Raw genomic sequence first — 18,405 nt, 5'->3', positions numbered from 1 at the left:
TTTTATCATTAAGATCAAGAAAAAATTAACTCATCCAGTATAAAATAAATAGTAAATAGTGTATACATACATATAATCAATGAGTATTAAAATGAGTACTCGTATTTTGGTCAACTATTTAATTTATCTCTCATTACATTTTGAATATATGCAGACTGCAAATATAATTATCTTATTTGATGGAGGGGGTACTACTGGTCCTCTTTGTCTGAAATCGACGGGTAGCAATGCACGCTGCACGCCCAGTGAAGACGACGACGACGCGGGTCCACGGCCGACCAACAGCTGAAAAGAAAAGTTAAACAAAGAGCGGGAAAACATTAAAAAAGCGAGCCTAAATTTCTTATCCTTTAAGAAATTTGTTGTACCTTATATACTTCCTGTCTCCTCCCCTCCTCCTCGCCAACCACACCACATCTCAAACTCTCTACACACGTTTCCATGTAGAGATCGATCGATCGATTTCTTTGGGATTCTTGAGCTCATCCATCCATGGCGCCCTCCTTCTCCATCCGGTATGTAGTTTGATGCTTTGTGTTTTCTTGTTTTGTTTTTTTAATTTTTGGTTTCTTGATATTCTTGTTTCTTGGTTTGGTGTTGACTGACACGAAAAAGGGAGTACGCGGCGAGCATGAGGGGCACGGCGGCGTCCCGGCACCCGGCCCTCTCCGCCGCCGGCGACTTCCCGCCGATGCCAATCCGGAGGTTCCGGTGGTGGGTCGACGAGCTACACGCCGCGGTGAGTCGTCGTCGTCGTCGTCGTAGCTCGCCGGCGGCGGCGGCGGCGGTGGCCAGGAAGAACAGCAAGCGGTCCGTCTCCGACCTCTTCGCCGCCACCGGTGAAGCGCCGGCCATGGATAGCCGGCGGCGGAAGAAGCCGAGGTCCCAAGAAGACGACGATGGTGTCGAGAAGATGAAGAAGAAGGGGATCTTCATCTCCTCCACACCAAATGCTCCAAAGGTAACTACTAGCACGGTGTGCGTGGGGTCCATGATGTCATCGTCCTGTAGCTCGGCCTAGCTTTATGAAACAGTGCATTTAAAGCTCCTAGACTTTTCTTTTCATGGAAAATTTCATTTCTGATCCTAGTAGTAGAATATATCTAGATTAGCTTTCTGCTCTTGTTAGACTCCTAAGCAAGATAAAGTTAATTTTAGTATAGATATAGCTTGGATTAGTGATGGGCGTGAAGCTAGCTAGCAGTAGTAGTAGTGAACTAGTGATTGATTGCTGCTGTTTTCATGTTTGGGTTACTGGGGTGCAGTGTGTTCCACTTCCACCAACACACTAGTGGCCTGAAACTTGTGCAATCTGAGGCTAATTGGCTTGATTGTTTGCGTGGTTTGATTAATTAGTACACATGTGTAGGTGCAGACATGACTTTGTCTGTAATCTTATCTTAGGGAGAGCGTTATATTTCATGTAACACGTGCTACTCCCTCCATTCCACTTAATCACCCTATAGTTTTTTTAGTTATTCTCAAATAATCATCATATTAATATTATTTTCCAAGTCTATTCATTATATGTACATAGGAGTAAAAGGATATTGATATATCCATGCACATAACCCTTTATAAACCAAAATACAATGTTTTGATTTGTGGTTTGCTAGAAAATAGTATGGATGCATGTATACATCAAGTTTGTTACTGAAGTTAAATGTAGTATGAAAAGTTATTATCTTTTCTTGGACTCGGCCAAGAAAACTCCTCTACCCAAAAATTAGTTTTTTTTTTGTTGGAACAGACTAATTAACTTGGAGCTGCTAAATACGCACCTCTACGTACGGATTATGCAGTGAATAACGTGTTAAGTTCTTGGATCGTACAGGAGCATAAATACTTAATTGCTGCCATTATTATTCCATGCTTAATAGTAGTACTCCTGTATTTAGTTTGCAGGAGATCGATACTCCTAGATAGTACTCCTCGAATTAATTATAATTACTCCTTGTTCACAGTAGAGGAGAGGAATCGATCGAATTAAGTTCACAGTGGCACTCTGCAGAGTCGTACTAACGTGGCGCTAGCTGCGTGTAATACTGATGGATGATAGGACAGAAGGCAGTAGCTGTACATGACAAGTAGCAGTCCTAGTCTTCATTGGTACTAGTGTGCATGCGTACCTTTGCTGTAATGCATCTTGATCGAAGAGTTACTGCTCCCTAAATTTCCGTGTCCAATGTTTGACTATCCGTTTTATATGAATTTTTTTTTATAATTAGTATTTTCATTGTTGTTAGATGATAAAACATGATTAATACTTTATGTGTAACTTGTCTTTTTAATTTTTTTCATATTTTTTTTAAATAATACGGACGGTTAAACGTTGGATACGGAAATTCAGAGTTTGTCTTTTTTTTTTTTGGACGGAGGGAGTACACTTGTGAGTAGCATTAATTGTTTTATTTTTCTTGTTTTATTTCATCTTTAAATCTTTTTAGTGGAGAGTCCCTTGATCATAGAATGCTTCTAGCTAAGTACCCATTTGGCCATTTCCATAGGGATTCTCTCCCTATTTTTACATACAGAGGATTAGAGGAAGGCATATAAATAGAGAGGTATGGAGTACAAAATATAGACACATGACTGAAGTAGAAAATAATAATTTTGGGGTCAGATTTTTACACTTGGTACTCTTAACAATTTAAGTTAAAGGCGACGCTGAAAAATAGAAAGCGATGAAAAAGAATTCTAAATTTGGCAATTTAGATCCTCTACAGTACTGCTCAGTGACATATGGGCCTGAGGATCTATGGACCCGCATATCAGTGAGACCTTCACTCCAAATTTGGTGGTGTCTTATAAGCAAATGAGTTGGTAAGTACCCACCATTCATTCTTTTTTTGGTATTGTTTTATAATGTTGCAATGTAACACTTGAAATCTTTAACACACTAATATATTAAATTGTTAAAATTTGATATGTAAAAATGGCATAATAGATTTGTCATAAAAAAAACTTCCATGCAATTAATAATATTATAAAATATAATTATTAAAAGTAATGGTACATATATGTATTATATTGGAGAGATTGTCAATGTAATAAACGATGAGTAACTACAAAATGGAGGGGATATGTGGACACTCCATGCATTAAATTTTCAAGTTATTGGCTTAAATGAGAAATCTCTTGCAGTTGGCTAAATAAAACAGTATTGTCGCTTTTTAGATACTAAAAGCGAGTCTAGAGGAAAGTGAGCTGGGCATATCTATAAACAATATATGCAACAATTCCAATAAGTGGGTTAGTGTGTGAAGCACTAGTCCTTCCATGCAGTCAACCTTTCAAAATTTTTTATTACTCATATTTATTTATAGAAATACCTGAATTTATCCATGTGGATGAACAGCATATATATAATAATCTGTAAAAGCGTTCCCATGTCATTGTGTGTTCAACAACTTTTTTTAACATATAATATAACTAGAAAACATTTGTGGCCAACGGTGTGTATTAGACTGTGCCAACGTCACTACTATAGAAATGGTCTTCGGAATCGGTGGCAGGTAATGGAGTTGATGGGCCATTTGTTGTACTGGCTGAAGGAGCTCTAGAGCGGTGATGGGCCAGTTGTGGCTTATATATAGGTGCAGCTGTGCTTTAGGCCCAAATGCTAGTGGCTAGCGCATGTAAATGGGCGAAGTCTAAAGACCGAAGAGGTCATCATGAGTCTTCACCCATTTTATCTGAACAGCTCCATTGGGGGTATTTCCCGGTGGGTAAATTTCTTGATTTTCTCATTCATTGGACTTTTGGATCTGAGATGTATGTGGATATCCAGGTATACATACATCTCAGATTGAACAGTGCCTACATGATACATCTCCCTGTATTATCTAGCGGTTATAGCATCATTAATCCAGATTTAGCAAATGAGTAGTATAACTTATGTTATTGACAAGATTGACAACTTTGTAGTTGTCACTGTTTTTATTTGAGAGCATTTCTGCACCCGGAAAAACATGTATTGGACTGGACTTCATTTTTGGAGCTCTCTGGATTCATGCAAACTTGATTCTTCATTGTTTCTCTTTGGGAGTCCTAGAATGCATCCATCCCACGTGAAGGAAGTATAAGAAGCAATTAAACAAGATTCTATTAATAAATTGTGCAATGTAAGTGTCCTAGGAAATAGATATTGATCAGTTTCAGTTTTTTTCTCTCAATGAAACAATGGGACCGGCTGATCTGACTACTTAGGTACATTACAATAGAAGTTGCAGAAAATTTACAGGAGGAACTTTGTATGAATCCACTTCCTAGTCCATTCTGAAAATTGACTCAAATTGAGCTCACTTAGTTTGCATGACAAGCAGAACTAAGCTTCTAACTCTATTGCTGAAAATGGCATAAAAAAAACCTGGTTATAAATAGGCAAAATTTGCTACAGGACACTGAAAGATTGCGGTCTTTGCTGTGAGACACCCAAAGATCGTGAATCTTTTTGTGGACACTGTAAAAAAGTGGTAATTAGCTGCTGGACACTTCTCCCATTATTTTATTATTTCCGGTCAAAATGGAGAGGGAAAGAGTTGTGTAAGTACCAAAATACCCCTGCTCTCTTTTCTTTCTTTTCCCCTTCTTCTTCCTCGCTGAGCCGAGCAGAGGCGCGACACGCGCGGCCGGCCTGAGCCGAGATAGCTCGGCCACGGCGGGGCGGCGGCGCATCGCCGGGGTTCACCACCGACAACGAGGATGCACGGCGGCATCCCGGCGCATGGCGCGGCGATGCACGGTGGCACCGAGCTCTCGGGGAGCTCGGCGGCGGCGCAATGGCGACCGGGCCGGCAGGGATACGGCAGGAGCTCATTGATAGCGATTAGGGTGTTGTTGATGTAGCAGAAGCCACTGGCCTTGCACGCGGACGCGTGGTGCATGCCGCCGGACCAGTTGATGGTGATTTCGAAGGCGCCGTCGACGAGCGCGCGCGCCGCGGCGAGCGACACGCCGGCGTAGCCACAACAATACTTCCATACTTCCAGAGGCGGTCGAAGGTGGGCAAATCATCGTCGCCGCCGAGTAAACCAATGCCGTGGTCATCCTCCGCCTTCTGCCGAAGCGCGGTGTCGTTGACGTAGCTCTCCGGGGTGAGGTCGTGGAGGAGGTCCGATGTCGCCGCCGCGTCCGACGCTGCCGTGACCGCCGCGTAGGCCGTCGTCAGGAGCCCTGTGATGAGCGTGCCAGAGTCGATGACCATGCCGCTCGAGAACGCCGACGGCGGGATGGCGAGCGGTGCCCCGCCGACGCTGATGCCGGTGAGCGTCATGACGTAGAACGTCGGCACCGAGGGGATGCAGCGCATCGGCGTGAACGAGAAGCCGGCTGCTGTGTTGCTACCGTTGGGCGCGCCGAGGGCGAGGAACCCAGTGCCGCCGCTCGTCGGCGAGAGGCAGTACGAGAAGGGCCCGCCGAATTGGGAGGACGTCTCCTGTCTCCGACACGAGCAACTCCGGCGTGCCACCGAGACCGAGGAGGCTGTCGAAGGTGAACATCGGCGCCGCGTTCTTGAACCTGGCCACACACAGCACGTCGCCCACGCAGTAGCGGTACAGGCCGGAGTAGGTGGTGACGACGAGCTCGTACTCGTGTCCGAGCTTGACGTCGACGAGGTCACAGTGGTCGGGCTCCGGGGTGGCGACGTCGTTGCCGGAGTTGATGAGGAGGAACTCGAAGTAGAACACTGTTGGGATGAGGGTGTAGGCGACCTCGCTGGGCTTGCACAGGGGGTTGAGGTTGAGAACGTGCTGGTGGTCGACGCAGCACTCCAGCGTTCCGCTCGGCAAAAGCGTCGCGTTGCTGTCGAAGAAGAACAGAGAAAGAGAGGAAGAAGAACGGAGAAAAAGAGATTGACAAGTGGGTCCATGGGTAAACTTGTCTTAAACCAAAATTTCTCTCTCCGTTTTCATCGAAAATAATAAAATAATGCGACTGGTGTCCACCAGCTAATTACCACTTTTTTAGGGTGTCCATGAGTAAATACACGATCTTTGGGTGTCTTACAGCAAAGACCGCAATCTTTCGATGTTCTGTAGAAAATTTTGCCTTATAAATATAGTGCTACATTTTAAAGTTTCAAGTGAATAGGCAATTCTGACAATCCGACAAGATTGAAAAGGGACTTCCAAGTGATTGCATCATTGTAATATTTCCTGACCTAATTATAGTGACCAAAACAACCAAGTCTGTCCGTCCATGCAGTTTTTAAGTTTATGCTGTGTAATGATGCAGTGATAGATACCATATATAAAGATATAGTGACTATGTTGCAATTATTTAATCTGCATATATGACTTAACCCTCATGGTCGTGCAACTTTCCAGGTTTCAGTAAACAAGTTACATCCTCCTTCTCCCCAGACATTTCAGGTACATGAAAGACAAAAACACATCAACATCGAGAATATGAAGATGTATGATTTTGAAATATGGAAGCCAGAGAACTCTGCTAAGGTCCCGAAGAACAGCATTCTGAGAAAGCATACAAAGCGCTCCTCTTTCACTGTCAGCATCAACAAGGAGAAATGCAGCAATCTGAAAGGGTCAGAAGCCATAGAGCTAAGCCACAAGTTGGGGAAGCATGTTACATTCTCAGGGGTGGATGACATACATATTAGAAACAAGCTAAGTTCCACGTTACCCCAACTGCAAAACCACTGCAATGTGTACTCAGACAAGTCTAATGAAGCTGACAGATTAGTATCTGCAAAAATTAGTTCTCATGAGAACAAGGAAGCCTCAGGTAGGGATATATACGACAGATGGACTTCTGAATCAAGTGGTGCAAAGGACCCAATTAACTTGATTGATCTGAATCGCACGCTCCCATGTATTCCCGATTTTAATGGCGCATTCATTTCTGGTTCAGAGGTGCCTGATCTTGAGCATACGGAGAATGCAACTTCTGATCTCCAAATACCTGGTGATGTAAGAGAAGAAGCTGTTCTTAAGCACAATCAAGACCTCCATTCCAAATCACCGCGATCGCAGTGTGAACTTAACAGTTGTGATCTTGGGAGAATCATTAACTTAAGATCAATAGCCTCACTGTTGCCTGATGAAGCAATTAACATTTCTGACAGAGGAATGATTGGTCATCCATTGAACTCAACAGAAGTTAATAAGTTTTATGCTGATTATGAGAGAAGTTCAGTAAGAGATGATACTATGGAAGGAAAGGCTCCTTACATATTGCCTCAGCATACAGTTCAGTACACAAGTCAGTTTACGGAGAATTGGTACACCAATATGAATTTGGGCAACTTTCATCATGCTGGAAGAGAATTTTCTTCTTGTCCATGTGAAAACCAGCTGAATTCTGAGAAACCCATGTTACATTCTGAAATCAATGTGCAACATGAGCATGCAGTTATGTCACAACGTACCATGCGTCTGATGGGAAAAGATCTTACAGTTTCCACAACAGGTGGCAAATGCATTGGTGAGACAGCAAAGGTGCATGTGAACTCCTCTGTCAGCTGCCATCATACTACTAATATTTTCTTAGAGTTGCCACGACAAGGTCACCCGTTTCTGTCACTGCAATCCCGAAGTTTTTCCAATATACAGGTAGATGCCCCAAGCACAAGCCATGATTATGTTGGATACAAAATGCATAATTTAAAGCGTCGTTTTCCGGAAGCTGATGTTTTCTCTGGGAATGGAATCGAATGCGAAGATAGGTTGAGGGACTTTTCATATTTGCACTGTGGCCAAAATGCGCTTGCTGGATTTTCACCTCAAGGAGGAAAATACAACACAAGATCTGATCAAAACTCACTGTCTGCTACAACATTCTTGCCTACCTTCATACCACATGCCAAGCAGTCAGCAGTTTACCGTGCCAATTCAACTTGGAAACATAATCCCTATCCTGCAAACTTACTAGTTCATCCTCCTGATGGTACAAATTTTAGAAAGGATCAAAACCAGATAATCAGAGGAGTTGCAGAGATCCCAAGTTCTGTAAACACCATGTCAAGAGATACTGTTTGGAAGACGAGAAAAATAGACGTCGACAATTCTAACATTTCTTCTGGTGTCAGGTATATTTCAAGGTCTGGTCCGGTGAAGCTCCGCCCCGGGGCGAAGCATGTTTTGGAGCCGAGACAAGACACAGATGATGGCAATTATCCACCTATGTATTCATGTGTACCGTTTTTCGTTATAAGAAGGGGTGGAAATATTTTGTCTGGTCAGACTAAAAGTCATAGAAAGGTCTAATTTGTAGCCCATCAGATGAATCATTCGGATTATATTTTGTCCCAATCAATGGTTATGGCTCAAACTTTTCTCAAGTTGATGAACAGTGTGCAGCTAGTTCTGGTCTTCTTTGACCCATAGTTTGCTGTACTAGAGCCCTGTGAAAAGAGGACTCAATTGATTTGGGAGGTTCTTACTTTTGCGTCGACGCATCAAGCATTACATCCATCAAGTTTACTTCAACAGAATCCTGGTGGCAAGTTACCATTTCCATGTAAGTAATTACTAATGAGATTGCAAACTTTTTCTTGCTCTGCTGGTACTAACTTGGTTACAGAATTTTGCAGCTTGCCTGATGCCCTGATGACCCTGCACCTGCTATCCTCTGTGCCTCTCTGGCTATATCCTCCTCTGAACTGGAGGTTTTTGTGTTGAATTATTTAGGTTCAGAGATTTAGAAACATTTATGGATTGGGATAGCTTTGGCATAATACAATTTTTGTGTAGTCATTTCATGGACTGATTGATGAGTGCATTGTCATCTACTCTCTCCGTTTCACAATATAAGTCATTCTAATATTTTTCACATTCATATTGATATTAATAAATCTAGACATATCTATCTATCTAGATTCATTAACATCAATACGAATGTGGGAAATACTAGAATGACTTATATTGTGAAACGGAGAAAGTACTATGTTCCTTCTCACCATTTTCCAAAAGTTGAGAAAATATACTGTGGTGGTAGTTCACTATCTGTCGGCCTATTTCTGTCATTCTCTACCCATAGCTATGACTCCATTGCATACTCCTTTCCTTTGCCAAGGTGTGATCTAGCCACATGCCTGGCTAACCTGCATCACTTCCAACTTATTTTCCCTGGAATAGTTTTGTACAGGTAAATTTGTGGTTGATCATGTCTGAAATAGTGGTAAGCTGGTCGGAAAAGATCAGATTCGAAAAGCTATTTGAGCTCGCTCCAATGCTCTTTGAGATCAAACAGCTTGTTATACAAGAACTCTCTCCGATTATAAATATTAGATGTTTGGGACAATATTTGAAACTTTAACTATCAATAATTTGTCAAATATTTAGTTTTTTTAAAAGAAAATGGTATATGTAGATTTGCGTTAAAAAGTACTCCCTCCGTTTTACAATGTAAGTCATTCTAGTATTTTCCACATTGTCTAGATTCATTAGTATCAATATGAATGTGGAAAATGATAGAATGAATAATGTCATAAACTTGTTAAATTTTATAAACTTATTCTAATATAGAACAAGTGATGAAAGTTTCAAACTGTACCTAAATCTTGTCCTATACGTTCGATATTTAGGTAATTTTTCCATCCTGGAGTCTCAAGTATCAGGGAGTACCATATTTTCTAGTGCAAAATTTGGTACATCCAAATAATAAGTATCTTGAGGTATAAACAATTTTAATGTAAAAATTTAGATACTCGAGATTCTCTCTCTAGGATCATCAAATTTCTTGAAATATTTATGATGAGACGGACTACATCACAGCTTGCGTAAGCAATAGTACATCACATGGTTTGGTTTCTGCCTTCTTTCCTGCATGAACGCTGCAAAGAAATCAAGTTAAGGTGCATTGAGCCAATGGAGCTCCCTTGGGGTGTGAAAGCTGAAAGGAAGAGGAAACAAATTTGTATTTGTGAATTGGCAGGGACCAGCAGGTCCACTGCTGCCATTGATGTGTATGTGCTACATCAGTGGCATATTTCACCGGATTTTATCAAGAACAGCACTGACCAAATCCATGTCCTTTCGCCGTCGACCCGGCTGTCATCGACTTCCGTGCCACCACCGTTGATTGGCGGTGGACGGCCGGGAAGACGGGCGGGGTGGCCGTGGCAGAATAGATCTTTGAACGGTGACTTTGAGTTGAAGTCACGAATTTCTGATTTCAGACTATGCGCAGTTGATCCTTACCAGGAGTACAATAGAGTCGAAGCCGGCACGGAGATGCTCAGATAAGCAAGCCCTAGAAGAAACCCACCAGTCCTGGAGCCAGTTGCCACGAGGAGGAGAGAGGGCAGCCCAATCAGAAGGCGACAGTATACGGAGCCAGACCTGCGGAGCGAATGCGTGTTCCACATGTTGCTGGTATACGCAAGAGAATGGTAGTCAATGTGTGGGGTATCTGATTATTCTCGTCAATGCGCGACATTCTCCATAACTTAACTAATGATTCACTATTAACCTTTAAATTATCGTAAATCTATAGATTTAAAATGATGTATCAAACTATAGATTTATCAATAAATTTATCATAAAACTATATGTTTAAGACTAAGTATCACAAACTTACAGATTATGTAGATTAAGATTTGGTCCGGTTCTTTTCTCCAACAAGAGTTGGATGAAGATTAAGATTTTTGTAGTACGCTTTTCAAACTGTTAAACGGTATGTTTCGTGTGAAAACTTTCTATATGAAAGTTGCTCTAAAATATCATATTGATCTATTTTTGAAGTTTGTAATAATTAAAACTCAATCAATCATACGTTAATACAACATCGTTTTACGTAAAAAACTTAATCTTCATCTTCATCTTCAAGAGAAAAGAACATTAGTATAATAAAATTATCACAAAACTACATATTCTGGGGTCTAAATCCTCAGCATTAATGAATATGTTGTTTTGTGGTAACTTTGTTACTAAATCTGTAGTTTTATGATATTCCACATTAAATCTATAGTTTTATGATAAATTTAATGCTAAAGATTACGGCCTTGTTTGGTAGAGCTCCAAACTTCAACTCCTAACTCTAAACTCCAACTTCAATGGGAGCTGGCTTCTATAGTAGCTAAGGTGGGTACAAAAAGTGTTTGGCTAGATTTATCAGCTCCATGCCACCACGTGCCTTGTAGCCATTTCGTTGAACACCTGGAGAGCGTCACCTTGCCGCCACCGTAGCAACCACCGCCGTTGCCGGTCAGCCTGCGAGCTGCCACAACATGTGTGTTTCCCTGCCGTTAACGCCACCGCCCGGGTCATGCCTATCGACATAGCTGCCCGCGCATCGCCTGCCGACGCCGTGCGCCGCCTATCGACGCCATCGTCCTACTGCCCTAGCCACCGCCCACCGCCCACCGCCGCTGCTGCCGCCGCCTCCCGGGCCGCCACCTGTCGAGACCGCCGCCCGCTGTCGTCGGGAGGAGGATGGGGAGGAAGATGAGGAGGAGAGAGAACACGAGGAGAGGGGATAGGAAGGTGTAGTTCAATGGCATATCACGTAATTACATGAAAAATTTAAAGGGTAGTGGGTATTTTGGGATAGAGTGCAGCTGTGAAGCAGCAACAATCTAGCTCCACCTCCGTAGTACAAATTTGTGGAGCAGCTCTACTAGCTCTGCTCTAAAAAAATGGAGAATCTGTATTGTTTGGCACAGCTCCAGCTCTATGTAAGTTGAACTTAGGAGCTAGACCTGTGCTAAACGGGGCCGTAGTTTTATGATACATCATATTAAATATATAATTTGGTGATAATTTAGCTAAAGCACTTGTAATTTGATGAAATTTTCTCTTAACTAAAATATTTTGACTATTCAATTTTTAGGTAGTGTCCGGTACTACTAGTTCTGTAATAGTTGCCACATATTTTGCCTTTTTTTTTCCCATCTTCCCAGGGCCACATACGGAACAAAAACTTGGGATTGGGCCTAGAAACTTAGGTCCTTTTACACATAACCAGATTGCCACATGAAGAATAAGTTCACTTTAAGTCCCTTATCTTGACTTGATTTTGAATTGCATTCTTAAAACCGCAATACATGATATAATTTGTTTCTCAACTTCTAAAACTAGTGTAAATGAGGTCATAGTTTGAATGATAGTTTTGACTGATGTGATGTCTACGTGGTTTGTTTGACTTGATCCTTATTCTATATGGCACTAGAAACAATATTACAGAATTAAACAAAATATATGGTGCCCATATATCGATCAAATAAAAAGATAAAAAATAATGGAAACTGCATGTGAATCGGTCCCACTTCCTCCAACTAACCATGTCTCCTCTCTATCTCCTGTTGGCGTGCCACCATTCCCTTCTTCTGTCTCCCTACCTAGATGCCGGCAATGGGTGGTGGGAGAGGAGCTGGGCGGTGACCGCGCAGGAGATGGCTACGGGCGGTGCCTCTCTTTCTTCCATCTCTTCTGCAGGCATGGGTCGGCAGCGATGCTCCAGTCCTATTTGTGTGAGCTCTCTCGGCCTCCTCCGCTCTCTCCTCGCTCCACCTAGCCTCTTCCGCTCCTGCTGCTCCTCCTCCACCCAACCTCATTCCCTTCTCCTGACACCACCACTACTAGAGAAACCATCTTTGGTTGGTCGACCAAATTCCACAATAGTCTCGGTTGCAATAAAAACCGTTCAAAAGGTTAGAACTATTTTTTATCTTTAGTTCCGATTGGGAACACTAACCGGGAGTAAAGATCATTTTTAGTCCCTATTCAAAGAACAGCAGGCGGTGTCAGACCCCTCTATTATCTTTAGTCCCGATTGGTGTTACCAACCGGGAAAAAAAGATCAGTATGCGCGGCGGAGAGGCCGAGGCGTGCGCGAGATCGAGGAAGAGGTGGGATCAGTTAATAAGTTCTATCTCCTCCTCCCTCACCTTTATCTCTTCCTCCTCTTCACCCCCATTTCTTCCTCTTCCTCCTCCTCTCCTCACTCTTCCTCCCCTCTCCTCCCTATTCTCAGGCGCGGCCGGGCGGCGGCGGCGGCGGCCGGGCCGCGGCGGAGGTGGCCTCGTGCCGCGGCGGCGGCCTCGCGCGGAGGGCTGCGCCCGGCGGCTGCGTGGATTTTTTTTCTTTGTTTTTCTTTTTTCCTTAATGTGTGATTCGATTTGTGTTGAATGTGTGATTCGATCTGTGTTGAATGTGTGATTCGATCTGTGTTGTTGTTGTAAATGATTTTGAGAATGAACTATATTGTTGTGAATGATTTGGGGATGAACTATTGCTGTGAATGATTTGGGATAAACTACATTGCTGTGAATGATTTGATCTGAGATGATTTAGGGAAATAGCAAAATAACATTGAAAAATAAAGAGAAAATGAAAAAAAAAAGAAAAACCCTCCAACCAGGACTAAAGATCGGGTATTTGAACCGAGACTAAAGATAGCGATCTCTAATCCCGGATTCTTACTCCTAGTTGGAAAACCGAGACGACTATAGGGGGTTACCAATCGGGAGTAAAAAGGGTTTCTCCACCAGTGCTCGTTGCTCTGTCCAAAGTCGTGCTGGGGAGCCCTGAACCGCCCCCACCTTCCGAGCTCCACTCCTTGCCGGCGTGCTCGATGCATCGAGCTCCAGAGGAATAAGGGGAAGAGATGGAGAGAGAAAAGAGAGAGAAGAGAGAAGGAGAGTGAGGATGATATATAGGGTACATTTCACATAAACGCCTAGTCAGCATGAATGGATTGGATTAACTTACCATGTTAGTGAAACTAGCCATCTATACTATGAGAGGACCTAATTTAAACTTGTTTTACAAAACGAATGGATTAAGATTTTAAGATGAGAGATATTATTCTCCACATGAATGAACAAGTCTAGTTTGCAAACTTGCGAAGCATAAACGTGGATCACACAAGAAGTTCATGTGATAGAAAGAAGAGCAGTTTGATTTGGTAGCCATTATTGCCCTACACCATGTCATCGACCATCAATCTACCGTCCATCCATCGTCGTGTCAATCACACTCCAGCCCAGTCCCAAGTACGTACCGGAGTACTATAATCGAGAGTGGTGTGACACGCGTCGGTCGCAACATCAGCTGACCATCGCACTTGAGCTTATATATTTCAGTACACAAGATTCGTACTACTCAGGGCAAAAATATAAGGTATTTTAGGTATAAATTTATTTATAAATATTAAGAATTTTAGAGTATTACTTGTCCCATGCAACCGCACTCATCATTAATTTTCTTTTCTCTATTCCTTAATCTCTTTGTATTGTCTGGTTTATAAATTATTGACCTATGAACTTTCTGAAGCAGCATGACAACGGACAGCACCATGGCAATATCATCTTGATTGAAAAGACGAGCAAATGTTCTGCTGATAGAGGTGGCCGTAACTGAATATCCAGACATCCTACGTTTTATATATCTTCATAAGGACTGGAAATAAGCACTGGTAAATTTTTCATGAAAAGAAAACATCGATTTGGGACATATGTTTGGGTTGGATAGAATTTGTAGCTAGCCAAATAATCCCAAAGAAAGAGAAAATGAAAAGAGACGGTTTCTGAAGATTAGGTCAACAATATAAGCACAAACGTGTAGTCGCGCGCGTACACCCTCTGTTCAAAAATAAACCCATTTCTGAATATGAATGTAGACATACACTGTATCCATATTCTTTATATCTAGAAGTACTTAATTTTTACTCCCTCTGCCCTAAAATATAAGTATTTTTGGAGTCTAACATGGTCTTTGAGATGCTATTTTGACCAATAATATCTATAAAAGTAAGATGTTTTAAATAAAAGGAGTTACATATAATGATGATAGTTTGTCTAATGATGAATGTAGTAACATCAATTTTACATGATTGATTTTTTTATTATTAATAGTCAAAGTTAAAATATTTTCACTTGTCACTATGTTAAAAATGCTTACATTTTAGAACGGATGGAGTTTTTTTTTTAACGGAAAGAGTATACCATATCTCATCACCTCATACTTGACGGTATTAATTCGACAGGACACGTACCAAGATAGGCTTCGATCTTGCCAGTTGTCACAACATGGACAAGGAACAATCAACCGGTTATAAATCTCTGGGCGTTTGGTGTGCATCGATCGGATCATGGATGTAGTATACCTTACCTACTGTCCAATGTGGATAACACTGCTCTGCATAAAAAGATTGCATTTTATGACTTCACTCATGCATCATGATCCATTCATGCTGATAATTAGTACTAGTACTGCTCTCTCTTTTTAATACATGAAGGCATTAATTTTTTGAAATATGTCTGAACATTTATTTTATTTTCAAAAAAATATTATTATAATTTGTTTTGTTGGGACTTAATTAATTTATCATTAAATGGTATTTCTTAATTTTTTATGTTTGTAGAAAAAAATCAATAAGACGAATGGTCGTTAAACGTTGATTAACAAGTTAATAGTGTCATGTATTAAAAAACGAAGGTAGCACAATGAACCGTCGCCACATAAAATGCTATGATTATCGTCCCAGAAGACTTTGTTTTTTCTAGGAGTTTGGATAGACTTTTTTTTGGACGAAGGTAGTATTCTTTTATATTTCTATAATTCATTGGGTTCATGACTTGTATAAGTACTACTCCACTGGCCTGGTTACATCCATTTAATTTCAGAGTAAATTTTATCTTGAATAGGGCCATCTGACAAGGCAGGCCCACCTGCCATGCTCACATGGCCATCTAGGGGTGGCAGTATGTGCCAGTAGGAATGGCACTTGTGCTGAATGTGTTCAGACATTCCATTTGCTATAGTCAGAAAATTGCTGGGAGACCGAGACTATTAATTTAGCTTAAGCTATTAGTAGGTTTTAAGAAAGATATGAAAGTGGTAGAGATGAATTAATTAAATGTACTGCTAAACATAGATATACAAAGCAGTCGCAGACATGCACAAAAAAAAAGTTGTTACGCGCACAAAATTCAAATTTGAACACAATCGTGTGCTTTCTTTGCCAATTTGATCTTTCTACCTGAGTTATTCCCATATAGACATGAAAATGTACTCCTACCATACCCATTTCAACTCTCCTGCATCTGCTGCAAAAAGGAGATGATTTTTCTTACCAGAATGTGATATCCAACCTCCGCATGCATATACCATGCAAGTAAAAGTTAATTTGCACCAAGAAATCCGCATTATATTCATTCTTGATCTATACTTCCACATGTGAAAAACAGAAGTACTCACAGATGCAGTAACTGGAGGAGAGCTTGCATTGCTAGTTAGTTGTAACATATACACATATTCAAGCCTTGATGGCTTCCTTGTACCAACCAATCTTGATCAGGAGCTATCACCTGATGCCAAAGCTTCATAGCCTCCAACAATCCGGCCAGCTACACTGAAATTTCATCAATGCACAGTTAGCTGGCCATTGATGCTACTCATCAAGGTATATAGCCAGCTAGCACGCACGCCAAGACCGATTTTTCGACATGTCACGACCGGTTGTTGATCAGTGTAAAAGGGTGCATATATATACATCTATTTATGTGTATGTATATGTAATTTCCCTATCTATGTGTAAATGCATGTGTATATATATTGTCGATAATCGGTCATCGGTGATGACTGGCATGAATTGCTGATTGGCTGGTTGGGCCCAATATGCCGGGAGGAGAAGGGACTAACGAAGGGGAGAGTTCAGAGTTCAGAATTGTGAAGAGTTGTACTACTCCTTATCCTTAGCATCCATTGGCATGCATGTGTGGGTGTGTGTCCAGCAAAAATGGGAAAGGGTTTGTGCAGGCCTCACATGGGCAGGCCATACAGTCATACAGAGATGTGTGAGCCTTTCAGCACTTGTATTTTGCTGGGAGATGAAACTAAAACACAGTAATGTAAAATGTAAATTTCAACAATGTGCTCCAAGTTGTACTTGGCTAGATTCGTTCTGAAAATAGAATTGGCTAGTTAGCTTGCAGCTTCCATACTTTCACTTTAATTCTGGTGATTTGGAGTGATGTGTATATGTAGAGTTGTGACTGATGACAAGAGCATCTTCAGACTAACAGCATGGTTGGATGTGTCTAAATGTAATTCCTATTAGGATTACGTACAGTCCTGAGTATTATTGCACACAAGAAATTTATTACTCCATCCGTTTCATAATATAAGGCACAACTACTTTTTTCAAATGTTCCATAATATAAGGCGTGCATGCATACATGCAATTAATTAGTACATCTTCTCTATTAAAATATGATTTTTTTTAAATCCTCCACCCTCAAGATCTCTAATTCTATTGGGTGCATGCATTTTATTTATTAGAGTGATACAAATTAGAAGGTGATAATAATTGTTTCTTCGTCTTTGGAGTAAGGGTGGTTGTGCCTAATTATATTTTGGAACGGAGGGAGTATGTGTTTTAACATGTTTGGCAATTTATTTCTAATGTATTTTTAATTTACATTCTTGTTTCTTGATAATGTACTGTTTAATGAAGGACAATAATATATAGTATGCCATAATGGTGCATTGGTGCATACCCAATTTTATTTTATTATTCTATATTTTTGCAATGGGACTTTTTCATATTTGTAAGCATGCACTAAGTCTACTCAACTGAATCACATTTAATTACTACCGTTTGTGCTTTTCTAGATTTTCCGATTGACCATACTAGTATAAGATTAATCAAGGGACCTATGCATTAAGTGCCGATGCACAGTACGTAAACCGAAATTATCATTTTTTTTGGGGAAAAGAGAATATATTACTCCTCACAAACTATATGTGAGATGAAATTACAACTGTTCTCGGGCCAAAATTCAGACATAGACTCATATCGTGCCTTCTTCTTTTTAGAGTATTAAATAATAATAATGTCGGTTGACATCGTAACCAAAATTGTGTAAACCGATATTATCATTTAATACTCTAAAAAACGTAAAGGATATCTACGTGCGGAAAACCTCCTTGAAGGTGGACTGGAATTGTGGCTATCAATGTAAGTTTCCTATGGTGCTTCCATTTATCCTTTTGGAGGATGCATGTTATGGAGTATATTGTTTTTGCTCACAAGATCTTTAACTAACATCTGCGTGTTCGAGAAAAAAAAATCTTTGACTGATATTTATAAACTACAAATTACTCCCCCCGTCCCATAAAAACCAACCTAGAACCGGATGTGACATATTCTAGTACTATGAATCTAGACATACATACGTCCAGATTCATAGTACTATAATATGTATGTCCAGATTCATAGTACTAGAATATGTCACATCCGGTCCTAGATTCGTTTTTTATGGGACGGAGGGAGTACAGCACAAGATAGTTGAAGGACATTAGTATTATATATTAAAGGAGCACACTCATGATCCTAGGCAGAATTTAAATATATATTTTTTGTGAGGATTAACAGAAAATATATACCCACAAGTTCAATTAGCTAGTATTTCAATGTTACAAGCTAAGTTCAGCAATC

The 18,405-nt window shown here is 40.9% G+C and overlaps 1 protein-coding gene across 7 annotated transcripts; it reads left to right on the top strand.

Annotated features, from left to right (window-relative positions):
* Window positions 1–401: 401 nt before the first annotated feature.
* Window positions 402–8,728, top strand: LOC4338068 (uncharacterized). Of its 7 annotated transcripts, none has more exons than XM_066310842.1 (4): window positions 402–515; window positions 616–961; window positions 6,366–8,481; window positions 8,555–8,728. In XM_066310842.1, the coding sequence occupies exons 1-3, from the start codon at window positions 493–495 to the stop codon at window positions 8,226–8,228; spliced, it is 2,232 nt and encodes a 743-aa protein (XP_066166939.1). In that variant the 5' UTR covers window positions 402–492; the 3' UTR covers window positions 8,229–8,481; window positions 8,555–8,728. The 7 variants fall into 7 exon arrangements, with proteins under 7 accessions (XP_066166939.1, XP_015640640.1, XP_015640639.1 ...); XM_015785154.3 differs by having other exon boundaries at window positions 8,545–8,728; XM_015785153.3 differs by having other exon boundaries at window positions 6,330–8,481.
* The last annotated feature ends 9,677 nt before the right edge of the window (window positions 8,729–18,405 follow it).

This window comes from Oryza sativa, chromosome 5, assembly GCF_034140825.1.
Source record: "Oryza sativa Japonica Group chromosome 5, ASM3414082v1".
Lineage (NCBI taxonomy): Eukaryota > Viridiplantae > Streptophyta > Magnoliopsida > Poales > Poaceae > Oryza > Oryza sativa.
Note: the sequence above shows the minus strand (reverse complement) of the source record. Positions and strands in the feature narration are given on the sequence as shown.